The sequence below is a fragment of the Eimeria necatrix genome, genomic scaffold (genome assembly GCF_000499385.1).
Source record: "Eimeria necatrix Houghton genomic scaffold, Enh_scaff250, whole genome shotgun sequence".
NCBI lineage: Eukaryota > Apicomplexa > Conoidasida > Eucoccidiorida > Eimeriidae > Eimeria > Eimeria necatrix.
In genome coordinates, this window is record NW_013655220.1 from 30,607 (window position 1) to 45,533 (window position 14,927).

Below are 14,927 nucleotides of genomic sequence, written 5' to 3' on the forward strand. Positions count from 1 at the left end.
AAACAGCTAGCTGTACCAACTGCCTAAACAGCTGGCTCTCCAGCTAGCTAGCCGCAGTTTGCTAACTAGCCAGCCAGCTAGCCAGCCAGTGGACCAGCTAGCTAGGCAGCTAGGTGGCCAGCCAGCTAGCCAGCTAGATAGCCAATGAGCCAGTCAACCAGATAGCCAGCTAGCTAGCCAGCTAGATGGCCCAGCTAGATAGCCAGCTAGACAGCCAGCTGCATATCTAGCTAGCTAGCTAGCTAGCCAGCTAGGCACTTAGCTAGCTAGCCAGCTAGCTAGCCAGCTAGCTAGCCAGCTAGCTGTGTGTATGTGCTGTGTGCGCCAGCCGTTCGTGAGCGCTGAGACGCGAAGCAAAATATATTTTCTTCCAAAAGAAAAAGAAAAAGCTGCTGCCTTTCTGCTGCAGTTCTTTAACTGGCGGCTGCTGCCTGCGTGGCTAGCTGAGCGGCTGCAGCTAGCTGAGAAGGCAGCAGCAGAAGAGCAGCAAACAAACTCCCTCACCAGCAGCTAGCAGCTGCAGCAGCAGCTGCAGCAGCTGCTGCAGCAGCTACTGCTGCAGCAGCTTCTGCTGCAGCAAGTGCTGCGGCAGCAGCTGCAGCAGCAAGTGCTGCGGCAGCTACTGCTGCAGCAAATGCTGCGGCAGCATCTGCAGCAGCAAGTGCTGCAGCAGCTACTGCTGCAGCAAGTGCTGCGGCAGCAGCTGCAGCAGCAAACGTTGCTGCTGCCGCTAAAGGCAAGACTCACGCGCTGCGGGCCAGGCCATGCGTCTCAGGGTTTAGGGTTTAGGGTTTAGGGTTTAGGGTTTAGAGTGGGAAATAGCCTCCTGCTTGAAGGCATGGTTCTTTCTACCGGACTTAGGCGCTTTTTTGCGCTAAATGAAAATAAAAATAATAAAATAGTAATTAAATAATAATATAATGATAGTTAAATAATAATAAAAACTAAAATGTCTTCAGGAGAATCTCCGAAACTTTGCATTTCCCATTTCCCATTTTGCCGAACTTGCGGTGTACGTACACCGGGCTGGCCGCGTTTGAATTCAACTTTTGCACTTTTCCTCAAAAAGGGAAATTGAAGTCCATTTTTAATCTTTTTCGAGTTTTAGAAATGCAAAGAAGATTAAAAATGAACTTTAATCAAATAAAATGCAACTTTTGGCAAAAATTGCGTTTCATTTTGTGGAGTTTTCGACCTTCTGAAAAGCAGCTCTGCAGACTTGTGCAAAACTCCCGAAACAAATAAATTAATTTCTTCTTTGGACTCCAATTTGGTATTTTCTTTTCCATTTTTGGTTTGAAATATTATTTTTTATTTATTTCGAAACTTCCGGACTTTCTGCGATCAATTTTGTTCTTTCATCTTTTTAAAACAACTGCCACTAGGCCAGTTTCGAGACTTTCGGATTTGTTTTCCAGCAATTTAATCTGTCTTATTGTTCAAGTTTCTTCAAATTAAATTCTACAATATCAATTAATAATCCATTCAATTCAAAATAAGAAAAAACAGAATTCAATTTCTGACAAATTTGGTCTTATTTCACGGGAATGACCTCGGGTGTATGTACACCTCAACTCGGATGTACATACACCTCAATTACTTATTTGCTTTTTATATTTTCATGCCTTAGTTTACAGATCTGTACAAATTAGTCCACACAAATGTGCTCTTTTCTTTATTTAATACCCACACATACCAATATATATTAATATACACATTTTTATAGGCATAAGTGCATATATATATATATATGTATATATATACATGTATCTATATACATATATATAATATATATATATATACATGTATATGCATAGATATTATACTAATGTGTGTGGATATAATATCCATATATATATATATATCTATATATATATATATATATATATATATATATATATATATATATATATATATATATATATATATATATATATATGTGTATATATATACATATATATGTAGCTATATAGTTATATGTGTACTTATACTTTTACACATAAATATAAATGTATATATACTGTATATTTCATTGTGCATCTATTAGTATATATAATTCATATTTGTGTACACCAAAAGACACATAAATAAATGCAGTAATATATTTATTTATAAACAATAAAATATAAATATAATATTGCATTATTTATTGTGAATAAATAATGCAAAATAGGTACACATATATAATGTGCACTATTATATTTATCTATAAATAATATAAATATATATACTTATTTATATACATAATATCCACTATTAATATTTATATATATATGAGTGAATATTAATTAGATTAAATCCCACAAGTATTTTACACATATATATTTTACCTATATATTATACTTATAAGTAATACTTATATATATATATATATATATATATATATATATATATATATATATATATATAATTTATATAATATTTATATATAATATTTGCATATAGTATTTATATATAATACTTCTGTATAATACTTGTATATAATATTTATATATAGCGCTTACATATAATATATATATATATATATTACATATAAATTATCCTTATATATAATACTTGTTTATAAAATATATATATATATATGTGAATATATATATATATATATGTATTACTAACATATTATACTTGCATATAATACTTATATATAATACTTATATAAAATAATTATATAAAGTACTTATATGACAAAGAGTGCATGCAATTTAAACACTTTAGTAAAAGCTTTTGGACTTCTTTAAAGACAAAAGATCTGACAGCTGCAGCAACGGGAGATAGCGCTGGCGACGCCTGAGAGCTGCTGCTGCTGCTGCTGCTGCTGCTGCTGCTGCTGCTGCTGCTGCTGCTGCTGCTGCTGCAGGATTTTCTACAATCTTGTTGTTGTTTAAAGTCTAAGAGTTTAATTAAAGACTAAATGAATTAGGATTACTCTTATATTCTTTTGCTGCTGCCTCAGCAGCAGCAAAAGAAGTTTGGAGTTGAAATGAGCAGCAGCAGAAATTAAGAAAAGTCTTTTTGTCTTTTGAACAAGCTGCTGAGGTGTACAGACAGCTGGGAGCTGCGCCACGCACTGCAGACGGGAGCAAAAGAAAGAAAATCATTTCTGAAAAGAATAAATAAAAAGTAAATAAATAAATAAATAAATAAATAAATAAATAAATAAATAAATAAATAATAAATGAAAGCATTTACTTCTTTTGCTGCTAAAAAGCCCGCATTTAGCCCTTCTATTGCACCGCTCTGCTGCCCGCACGCCCCACACTTTGTCTTTCAGGGTTTAGGGTTTAGGGTTTAGGGTTTAGGGTTTAGGGTTTAGGGTTTAGGGGTGTTTGGTGGCGTTTTTTAGCTGCTGCTGGGGACTTCACTTGATTTGGGAAAAGAGAGAAAGAGCTGAAGTGGAAAAAGAAGAAAAGAAGAAAAGAAAAAACTGCAGCAGCAGTTGGGTTTGCTGCTGCTGGGGTGTACGTACACCTGAAGGCCGCGGCTGTGGAAAGTTTTGCAAAAAAGTGCACAAAAGAGGAATTAATAAAAGCCTTTTCATTTACTTCAATTTAGACTTTTGCAAGATTTAATTTTCGAGACTTTTGAGCTCTTCAGAGCTTCAGAAAGGAAAAGAAATGAAAGGGAATTAATTTCGGAAGCAGCGAAGTGCGGGCTTGCTGGGGTGTACGTACACCTCAGTTCGGGGCCGTTTCGGGGTTTCTCCGGCTCTTTTTGTTTGCAATAAATGCAATTTATTTATTTTAATTCTTTTACTTTTCTATTTTTCGTTTTTATTGAATTAAACAGGCGTTGGCGCCGTCTCTTCGTTTCGTTTCCCGTCTGTCTGCATGCGTTTGGGGTGTATCGACAGCTGCTGCCTCGCCGCTCTTTGCTGCTGCTGCTGCTGCTGCTGCTGCACATTTGCTGCTTTTGCCTTCGAGTATTTCTGCTGCTGCATTTTGGCAGGGTGCAGCAGGTGTTTCCCGGGCCAGTCTGCTGCTGCCTTCCGCTGCTGCTGCTGCTGCCGCTGCTGCTGCTGCTGCTGCTGCTGCTGCTGCTGCTTCTGCAGCTTGCTGCTTCGAGTCCGGCAAGGCCTCCGCCTGCTGCGAATGGGCCTGGCAGCCTTCGCTAGTTGTTGCTGCTGAGAAGGCAGTGGAGACAGTGCTGCTGGCGACGGGCATTTGCTGCAGCTGCTGCAGCTGCTGCAGCTGCTGCAGCTGCTGCAGCTGCTGCAGCTGCTGCAGCTGCTGCAGCAGCGCCGCGCCGCTCCCCACACACCCCAGCCGCTCCTTCTCCTCTGTACATACACCCGAAGGCCCAAAACGCCCCACACCTACAGAAATGTCACTTTGCACAATTACATCTTTTGCTGCTCTCATTTGTGTCCCTCCGCTGCAGTTTGCTGCTTCTGCTGCAGCGTGGGGCCCCGCAGCAGCAGCAGCAGCAGCAGCTGCTGCTGCTGCGGCCGCGGCAGCCGCTGCAGCAGCTGCCGACGGGTAGCCGCTGCGGCTGCTGTTGCTGTTGCTGCTGCTGTTGCTGCTGTTGCTGCTGCTGCTGCCGCCGGGCCGGGGCAGAAATGGAAAGGAGAGGGACCAGCGTTCCGCATCTGTTTTGCTGCTGTCAGGCTGCTGCTGCTGCTGCTGCTGCTGCTGCAGCTCTGCTGCTGCTGCTGCTGCTTCTCCTGCTGGGTCTCCCCTAGCTGCTTCCACAGGCAGCGACTGCATCCCCACAGTAGTCCTTCCGACGATGGCAGGAGCTGCTGCTGCTGCTGCTGCTACTGCTGCTGCTTGTGCTGCTGCTGCTTGTGCTGCTGCTGCTGCTGCTGCTGCCGCCGTAGGAGCCCACAGCCCCTTTCCCCTGCCCAAGCCCAAAGGCTGCTGAGAATTTATTTGCTGCTGCTGCTGCTGCTGCTGCTGCTGCTGCTCTGCGGTTTTCCATCGGCTGTCTTCTCCAGCAGCAGCTGCTGCTGCTTGTGCTGCTGTTGCTGCTGCTTGGCGATGCTTGGGCTCATTTTTGTAGGCCTTCTTTGCTGCTTCTTTCGGCATTCTGCTGCTGTCTGGCTGCTCTTCGTTGCTGCTGCTGTTGCTGCTGCTGTTGCTGCTGCTGCTGCTGCTGCTGTGCATGTCACGCGTGGCTTTGACTGCCTCTGCCCCTGTAAGAGGCCTTGTTGCAGCTGCCTCATTTGCATTGGCAGCAGCAGCAGCAGCAGCTGCTGCTGCTGCTGCTGCTGCTGCTGCTCTGGGATTTAGCGGGGCGCTGCTGTCAGCAGCAAACAGGAAATCCACCGCTACCTTCCTGTCCGGCCATGCGCTGCTGGGCTCTGCTGCAGCAGCAGCAACGGCTGCTGCTGTTGCTGCTGCTGCTGCTGCTGCTGCAGCTGAGCTGGGCGTCGGCTGGGCCCCCGCCCGGATGCTCTTGGGGCCCTCAGCAAAGTCTTGCATGCGGCATGCAGCAGAAGTCCTCGAAGCAAACGGGAATGCGTGCGGCTCCTGCTGCTGCTGCTGCTGCTGCTGCTGCTGCTGCTGCTGCTGCTGCTGCTGCTGCTGCTGAGCTGCTGCTGCAGCTGCAGCTCTAAGCGCGCCATCCGGGAAGACCGAGGAAGGCTGAGTCTCAACAAACGCTCCAATGACCTGCTGCTGCTGCTGCTGCTGCTGCTGCTGCTGCTGCAGCAGCTTGTCCCTGGGCTTGCCGAGCTGGGCGAGTCCTGGAGCAGCAAGAGCGTGCGCGGCTGCTGTTGGCGCCGGCGCTGCTGCGTACCTGTCTTGCTGCGGCTGCTGCAGCAGCAGCAGCACCTGCTGCTGCTGCTGCTGCTGCTGCTGCTGCTGCTGCTGCAGCAGCCTGGGGAAGAGGAAGGCGTGGACAGTGTGCAGGAATGGGGCTGCATGCGCCATGAGGCATTCGGAAACAGCAAGTCTTCTTTGGACAAGTCCGAGTCTCTTATCTGCTGCTAAGAGAGCCAAGAAGACCAGCAGGCTGCAGGGGCTTTGCGGCTGCTGCAGCGCGAGCAGCTCGGGAGCAGCAGCAGCAGCAGCAACGTAAGACAGCAGCAGCTGCAGCAAAGGAAGCGGCGATGATATAAAGCCCAGCGAATGGACCCAGCCAATGTCGTAGTGCAGCGCCGCCTGCAGCTGCAGCGCCTCGGGGCAGCGCGTCTGCGAAGCAAGCCAAAAATGGAATTAAAACCAATTAAATCCGGATTTTTTCGCAGATTTATCTTTTATTTTAGTTTTAAATTTGTTTTAAATGAATAAATCGCGAAAACAGCAAAAAAAACCAGAAAAAACCAAGCCGAACCAACTTGAATTGGTCTTCCGGTGCAGCAGCAACGGCAGCAGCAGAGTTTCTTGCAGCTCTAACTGCTTTATTTTCAATTCAATTCAATTAAATAATAAATACAATTAAACCCAAAAGCAGCAAAAGCTGAAAAGGAAGAAAAGAAGACGCAGCAGCAAATTGCAAAGACAGAACTTCGCAAATTCGCACACTTCTTGCTGCGGCCTACACCTGCAGCTGCAGCAGCTGCTGCAGTTGCTGCAGCTGCTGCAGCTGCTGCATTGCTGCAGATCTCTTAAACCAACATCTCCTCCTTCAGTGCCCCAACCATCAGCAGCAGCAGCAGCGACGACAGCAACAGCAGCAGCAGCAAAAACAGCAACAGCAGCAGCAGCAAAAACAGCAGCAGCAGCAGCAGCAACAACAATAACAGCAGCAGCAGCAGCAGCAGCACCACCACCACCACTAGCACCGGCACCAGCATCAGCAGCACCAGCAGCAGCAGCAGCAGCAGCAGCAGCACCAGCAGCAGCTGCAGCACCACCAGGATCAGCAAAAGCTGCAACTGCAGCAGCAGCAGCAGCAGCAGCAGCAGCAGCAGCAGCAGCAGCAGCAGAATGACCTCGAGGAAGGCTTTGAAGTCCTGGAGGTACTTTTCAATGTCCTCGGAGTCCCAAAAAAGAGGATGGTGAAGCGCCTGGGCAATGGTGAGTCGCTGTTCAGGTTTGTGCTGCAGCAGCCCGCCCAGGAGGTCGGAAAGCCAGGGGCAATCGGCGAGCTGAGAAGACCAAAACGCCGTTTTTTTTCTCGAATTTAATTCTCTTTTAATTTTAATTGAATTCCTTTTTTATTTTGAGAAAGAATCGCGAAAAAAGCAGCCAAAAAGACCCCAAATCCACCAAGTTTCCACTTTGCAAAAACGCACGAAGTGCAAATTCAAGATGAAATTCAACAAGTCCACAACTCCTCAAAACCCTCAGCTCTTTTCAACTTTTGCTGCAGCAAAATTCTTTATTTTGCATTTTAAAAGTATTTATAAATAATAAATGCTTTTAAATGTTTAATATTTGAACAAAGCAAATATAAATGCATGCATTCAGCAGCAGCACTTTGCCTTTTTCTCGAACTAGTTCTCTCAGTGCTGCAGCAGTTTCTTATTTGCCATTTGAGCTTTAAAGCAGTCCATTATTCAGCAGCAAAAGGGGCAAAGTTGCTGCTGCCTTCTTGTCTGGCGGCTGCTCCTTTTGCTGCTGCTGCTGCTGCTGCTGCTGCTGCTGCTGCTGCTGCTGCTGCTTGCTGCAGCTGGGATCTTGTGCTTCTCCAAACCCCCACCTTGTCGAAGTTGACTTTTTTGTCCGCCAAAATGTTCGAAAGAATCATGGGGTCGTTGGGGCTTCCGTAGGGGTGGAATCCCCCGGAGGCGAAGAAGAACAAAGTGGCGCCTGCAGCAGCAGCAGCAGCAGCAGCAGCAGCAGCAGCAGCGGGAAGGAAAAGAAGCTGATCGGCAGCTGGGAAGGCAGGCTTGTGACCCCTCGTTGGGTTTGTTTCGAGTTGATTAGTTCAAAACAATTATCAAAAAGTAATTTAATTTCGATTTAAAAGAAAAAAAAAAGAAACTCCGCCACTTGCCCATCGACCACGCGTCCGCCCGCCGCAGAAACTCCCCCGGCCACTTGTATCTGCCCGCAATTGCACTGAAGACTTCTTTGCTTCTCTTTTCATCTTTCGAGCTGCTGCAGCGCCAAATTGCCTGCGAGAGTTCTTCGTCTAAGTCCAGCAAAGACCCCAGGAACTCCGGCGCCATCCAGCAGGTTTCCTGCGGCGTGCCCAGGATCTGATCGCAGCAGCAGCAGCAGCAGCAGCAGCAGCAGCAGCAGCAGCAGCAGCAGCAGCAGCAGAGGCTGGGCTGTGAGGGGCGCAGCAGAGCTGCTTGGAAGCGCTCTACGGCAAAATGCAAAGCAGCAGCTGAGCAGTGAAGGCACTTGCTGCCAGCAAAGCACCTTGCAACTCAAAGAGTTCCAAAAACAGCAGCAGCAGCAGCAGCAGCAGCTGCAGCAGCAGCAGCACAGCTCTAGGGGAAGCAATCTTGGGACTCCCCTGCTGCTGGCTAGGAGCCAAAAACAGCAGCACTTGCAGAAGCATCTTTCGCCCTTAAAAAGCAGCCGCTGCACCGCAGGCCCCCCGAGGCTTTAGGCTTTAGGGTTTAGGGTTTAGGGTTTAGGGTTTAGGGTTTGCCCGTACCCACTGCAGCAGCGCCTTCGCGTTCAAAGCCCCCTGCATCCCCGCAGTCAACAAATGCAAAATGCTTAAGTACCGAACTTTGCCCCCGCAGTCTCCCAGTTTTATTTTCCCGCTTTCACTTAACATCACATTTCCCGGATGGATCCTCATGTGGCATCTCCCCACACTTAGGGGGCCCCCCGGGGGCCCCGGGGGGCCCCCAGGGCCGTGGGCTCCGCGGGGGCTCCGGGGGCCCCTGGGGGCCCCCCGGACAGCAGCGCCGGGGGGGCCCCCCCCTGGGGGGCCCCCTGGAAGGACCCCGGGGGGCCCCCCGCGGGGGCCCCGGGGGGGGCCCCCTGGGGGGCCCCCCGGGGGGCCCCCGGGGGCCCCTGGTGAAGCGCGTGGACTGCGCGCAAGAGGCAAAGGAGAAGACCGTTGAGGCCCGTAGAAGGGAAAAGGGAATGGAGGAAAGAAGGGGGGAGGGGCCCCCCTGGAAAAAGGGTCAAGAGGGGCCCCCTGCATCTTTCCAAGACCAGCCACAAAGAAGTACCCTCTTGGGGGGCCCCCGGCAGCAGCAGCGCGCGCCTGCAGCAAACCAGGTGGGGGTCCTGCAGCAGCAGCAGCAGCTCGACCTCCTGCCACAGCTCAGCAGCACGAGCAGCAACAACAACAGGCAGCTGCTTCACTGCAACACTCTCGGGGGGCCCCCGGGGGCCCCCGGGGGCCCCCGGGGGGCCCCCCATCAGTCCTGCAAAGACAAGGACACTGGGGTCATCTCTGCTGCCTCCGAGGGGTTCAGTCCAGTAGCAAACTTCGCTGCTGAGGCACTTCACGCGAAAGTCCGGCCCCCCTGCTGCTGCTGCTGCTGCTGCTGCTGCTGCTGCTGCTGCTGCTGCTGCTGCTGCGGGCGACGGGCCTGCAGCGCGCGGCAGCGCCTGCTGCGGCCCCGACCACACTTCCGTCTGGCCCAGCGACGCACTGACTCCCCTCAGCGGCACTGCGGCCCCCTCTGCTGCTGCTGCTGCTGCTGCTGCTGCTGCTGCTGCTGCTGCTGCTGCTGCTGTTTGCGGCGGCGAAGCCTCCATGGGCGTCCAGCGGGCCGCCTGGCTGACCAGTGGTCTGTTGGGGAGCGGCGCGAAGAAGTCTTGGGGGGGCTCGCCGCCAGCTGCTGCTGCTGCTGCCTTCGAAGCAGCAGCAGCTGCTGCTGCTGCTGCTGCTGCTGCTGGGTCATGCGCCTGCTGCAGCTGAGAAGCCTCAGGGGATTCTGGCAAAGAAGGCCAGGGGTGCGCAGAAGCAGCAGAATGAGTAGAAGCATAAGCACTAATGAATCCGGGGGGCCCCTCTGCGAGGCTGGGGGCCCCCTGCTGCAGCTGCTGCAGCTGCTGCTGCAGCTGCTGCTGCTGCAGCAGCTGCTGCTGCTGCCGCTGCGAGTCCGCCTGCAGCGACGCCGCAGACAAAGCTGCCTTCAAAGAACTCTCGTTGCTGAATTTATTGTTCGTGGCATTGCTGCTGCTTTTGAAGTTGCTGCTGCTGTTGCTGCTGCTGTTGCTGCTGCTGTTGCTGCCCGCGCCTGAAAGCACAGCAGCAGCAGCAGCAAGTGCGCAAACACCCGCAGCAGCAGCAGCAGCAGCAGCAGCAGCAGCAAACAAACGCATGCGCTCAAGTCCTGCTGCAGCAAGGCGAGTTTAAACTTTTAAATGAAGCCGAGCCATAAATGCAAATAAAATAAAATAAAAATAAAATAAAATGAAAATAAAATAAAATGAAAATAAAGTAAAGCGAAAATGAAAAAAAAAGAAATTACAACAAAATGCGAAAATAATAAAATAACTAAATGAATGCAAATTAAATAAAATGGAAATGAAATGGAAATAAAATAAAATGGAAAAAAAATAAAATGAAAATAAAATAAAATAAAAATAAAGTAAAATAAAATAAAACCGGAATTAAATATAACGAAAATAAAATAAAATCAAAATTAAAAAATAAAATCGAAATAAAGCAAAATAAAATAAAATGAAAATAAAACTGCAAAAATAAAAGGGCAAAAGAAGCAGCTCGTGGTGTACAGACACTGCGCAGCAGCAGCTCAGCAGCAGCGCAGCAGCAGCGCAGCAGCAGCGCAGCAGCAGCGCAGCAGCATTACCTGCTGCTGCAGTTCGCTGCGCCTGCAGCAGCAGCACGAGGCGGTCAGCAGTTTGTCTTTGGTTTTTTCTTTCGGAGTTTGCTGCTGCAGCATTATTTTGTCGAAGCGAGGCAGCAGCAGCAAGGCTGCTGCGGCTGCCAGCAGCAGCAGCAGCAGCAGCAGCAGCAGCGCCGCCGCGCTGCCCCAAGTGCCCCCCCTCGCCAGCAGCCCCCGCCTTGGGGGGCCCCCCGGGGGCCCCCTGGGGGCCCCCGGGGGCCCCCGGGGGGCCCCCTGCTGCTCGAGGAGGGTACAGAGGCTGCGGATGTGCTGCAGGAGATCCCTCGGAAAGCACAGAGTGGGGAGTGTGGGAAGAAATGAAGTCCGTGTAGGGCTGGCGAGTGCGGCCTGCTGCTGCTGCTGCTGCTGCTGCTGCTGCTGCTGAGAGGCAGCTGGGGTCCAAAGACAAGTGCAAGTGGCTTTGGTGGGGAACTCCGTCCATAATTGCGAGGAAGCGCGCGCGAAGCCGCGGGTGCGGCCGGTCGGAGGGCTGCAGCAGCAGCAGCAGCAGCAGCAGCAGCAGCAGCAGCAGCAGCAGCAGCAGCAGCAGCAGCCGCAACTTGAAGGGGGCGGAAGCCGGGGAAAGCGGGGAGTATTTGGGAGTAGAAGAAGGAAAAGGCAAGAAAGAAACTAAAAGGCGAAAGGAAGCAGCAGCAGCAGCAGCAGCAGCAGCAGCAGCAGCAGCAGCAGCAGCAGCAGCAGCAGCAGCAGCAGCGGTTACCAAGTAGATATCGGGGCAGAGCGCCTCCTGCGAAGGCGCGCCAGCGAAGACTTGCTGGACTTCTGGAGACTGATCTGAAGGCCTCAATTCACTTTCGGAATGTGCAAAAGGACAATAATAACGATCACACCATCCGTTGTCTTTGAACTGTTTGCAAAGGACCTGCGGCGCACGCAGTTGGGGTGTACGTACACCCCAGGACGCAGCGAGTTGAATTTTCGCGATCTCGCGCGATCCGGGGTCTTTGGAGCTGCGATTTCGAGAATTAGGCAAATAAAAAGATTATTTTTGGTTTTATTTGCTTTTTAAATCCAAAAACAAACAAAAAGACCCCCATTTGAGCCCAGTTCACCGTTTTGTAGATCTTGGGGTGGTACATCTGCTCCTCCTTGGTGTGGGCACACCTGCAGTTCCGCTTTTGCCTGCAACTCGACTTGGCTATTGTCCGGCCTCTTCCATCTTTCACAAACTCCAAATCCCGACAAAGTTCTGGAGAATAAGTATATTTCCAAGGCGGTCTTCGCGTCCACCGGAGGTCGTGGCTGTACTGACACCTGCGGTGTACGTACACCCCGCTTTCCTGCGGTGTACGTACACCCCGCTTTCGTGCGGTGTACGTACACCCCGCGCATGCGCGGTGTACGTACACTGCGCCGCTGCGCATGCGGGCGCGGGCTGTTGGGCTTTGAAGGCGAATTTGAATTGTTTTTAATGAATTTAAATTACTTTTAATGAATTTAAATTACTTTTAATGAATTTAAATCACTTTTAATGAATTTAATTTACTTTTTAATGAATTTAAATTACTTTTAATGAATTTAAATTACTTTTAATGAATTTAAATTACTTTTAATGAATTTAAATTACTTTTAATGAATTTAAATTACTTTTAATTACTTTTTTATTTCTTTTTTAACTCACTTGTCCGCAAACTCGCACCTGCCCTGCTTCACGTAGCGCTCGCAGATCTTCGTGCGGAACTTGTAGAGGTTTTCTTCGTCCAGCACTGGGGGCAGCGCCATTTTGCTGCAGCTTCAGTGCAAAGGCCTGCAGCAGCAGCAGCAGCAGCAGCAGCAGCAGCAGCAGCAGCGGCAGCAGCTGCTGCAGCGGCAGAGACTGCGGCAGCAAGCGGCGCCCCGGGGGAAAACTGCAGCAGACTGAAGGCCGCAAAGGCCACTGACAGCCCCCGAAAGACTCGAGAGAAGCGGGGCAGCTGCAGCAGCAGCAGCAGCAGCAGCAGCAGCAGAGGCGCTGCAGCCGGGGCGGAGAGAGCAGCAAAAGCAGCAAAAAGAAGAAAGAAAGAAACTGTGGGGCCAGCAAACTGCTGCTGCAGCTCCTTGACAAGGGCGGCGACTACCGAGAGAGCCAAACAGCTAAAAGGAGCAGCAAAGAAGGACTTGGGAGAAATAAATAAAAGAATTTGGAAGAAATAAATAAAAGAATTTGGAAAGAATAAAAGAATTGGAAAGAAAAGAAAGAAACTCGCAAGTTTTGCGCTGAAAGACAGACACGGGGAGCGGTCACTCGCCCGCGGAGTGGAGTTGCTGCTGCTGCTGCTGCTGCTGCTGCTGCTGCCCCGCACTGCCTATTGAAGCGGCAAATCATAAATAAAAATGAAATGAAGTTCCAGAAAAACAAAAGGCTAAAGGCTTTCGCAGTGTACATACACCCCAGACACGCAGCGGGTCGCCCGCGCCGGGCGCCACTGACTGGTCAGCTGAGGGCCGGGGGCGGCAGCCCCGTCCTCCGCGGCGGCGTTTTTCGTTTCTGAATTATTTAATTTAATTAATTTGATTTATTTCATCTTTTAATTCAAAAAAATTCGCGAAAACGCCCGCAAACGCGCAGTTCCCGAGCTGCCTAGACACCCCGCGCCGCTCACCGCAGCTCCGCCGCGGTCACTTCGCCCGCGCGGCCCCCCGAAAGCCAATTTCAAAACTATATTTGCAAACAATTGCTTTATTTTATTATTTAATTTATTCTTTTTAATTCAATTTCAATAAAAGTCCGCGGCGGAGCGGCAGATTGGCGGCGGATGGCGCGGGCGGTCATCGATCGCCTGTGGGGTGTCTGTACACCTCGCGAGCACCCCGCCCCAGCCTCTTCTTTGCTCCCATTGTTTCTTTTCTTTTCATTTCTTTTCATTTCTTTTATTTTATTGCTTTCATCTTCTACAATAGTTCTTTTAGGAAGGCCTAGCTGAGGTGTACGTACACCCGAGGCCTTCCTCCCCGGCTCTGGCTAACCACAGAGCCCCAGCCGCCCCTTGGCTAGTCCATAGAGCATTCCTCAGCTGCTACAAGCAGCAGCAGCAGCAGCAGCAGCAGCAGCAGCAGCAGCAGCAGCAGCCAAATGCTGCAGCCAGCCAGCCGCAGCTATTGGCTCGCACACAGGGCCAGCTAGCTGCTGTCAGTCACCAAAGTGCAGCAGCAGGCTGCGCCGCTGCACTGCGAAGCGGGCATGCAGGGCCAGGGTTTAGGGTTTAGGGTTTAGGGTTTAGGGCTTAGGGTTTAGTGTTTAGGGTTTAGGGTTTGCAGCTGCAGCAGAACAGCCCTAACCCAGCTTCCTGCCGTGGGGCCGAAGCCACTTGTGCTGCTCTGCTGCAGGCCCTGCAGCAAAAAGTAGTTAATTTATTTCTGCTGCTGCTGCTGCTGCTGCTTCTCATTTGCTGCTGCTCCCGCTGCTCTGCTGCTCTCAGCTTGCTGCTAGCTGCTCGCAGCAAAGCAGCTGCTGCACTTTCTGCTGCTGCAGTTTGCTGCTGAGGACTCAAATAGTTGCTGCGCTGCTGCGCTGCAGAGCCTGCACTTCAGCTGTTCTCCGCTGCTGCAGCTGCCTTTTGCTGCTGCTGCTGCTGCTGCTGCTGCTTGTGAAGCTGCTGCCTTGTGCTGCTGCAGCCTCGTGCCGCTGCCGCGGCTGCTGCCCCGTGCTGCTGCTGCTGCAGCTGGCTCGTGCTGCTGCTAGCCTCTGCTGCTGCTGCTGCTGCTGCTGCCAAGGCTGCAGCACTGGGCCCACAGCCCAGGCAGCTGCGGGTGGACCAAATGGACCACTGGTCTGCTGCAGCAGCAGCACGGGGCTGGCAGCACTAGTGCTGCTGCGTGCTGCATGCAGCAGCACTTTATTGAGTTTAAATCTTTTGAAATAAAGAATTTAAAAGCAGCAAATTCTGCTGCTGCAGCAAAGCTCGCTCTCCAGCCCCTGGGGGCTCAGCAGCAGAGAGACACAGCAGCAAATTTGAATTTATTTTTCTTTTTTAATTTCAAATTAAATATTTTTTTAATTTTTTTATTCTGCTTTCCAGCAGCAGCTCCGCTGCTGCTGCGGCTGCGGGCCCGCCCCGTGGGGTGTACGTACACCGCAGCGCAGCTGCAGCCTCTCAGCAGCAGCAGCAGCAGCAGCAGCAGCAGCAGCAGCAGCAGCAGCAGCAGCATTCTGCGCGGAGTTTTGCTGCTGCAGCAATCTGCCATTTGCTGCTGTTTGTTTTATTTCTTTTTTGGGTTTGGCAGCAGGGGGATCGAGCCCCGGGCTTGGGGTGTACAGACAGCCGAGCGAAGC

The 14,927-nt window shown here is 50.4% G+C and overlaps 1 protein-coding gene across 1 annotated transcript; it reads right to left on the bottom strand.

Annotated features, from left to right (window-relative positions):
* Positions 1–3,770: 3,770 nt before the first annotated feature.
* On the bottom strand, positions 3,771–12,397 carry ENH_00034460 (protein kinase (incomplete catalytic triad), putative; the record flags this gene model as incomplete). Its single annotated transcript, XM_013585049.1, has 8 exons — positions 3,771–6,131; positions 6,875–7,030; positions 7,585–7,694; positions 9,023–10,042; positions 10,619–11,144; positions 11,376–11,537; positions 11,728–11,929; positions 12,297–12,397. 8 exons carry the CDS (start codon positions 12,395–12,397, stop codon positions 3,771–3,773), a joined length of 4,638 nt encoding a protein of 1,545 aa, XP_013440503.1.
* Between the last annotated feature and the right edge of the window lie 2,530 nt (positions 12,398–14,927).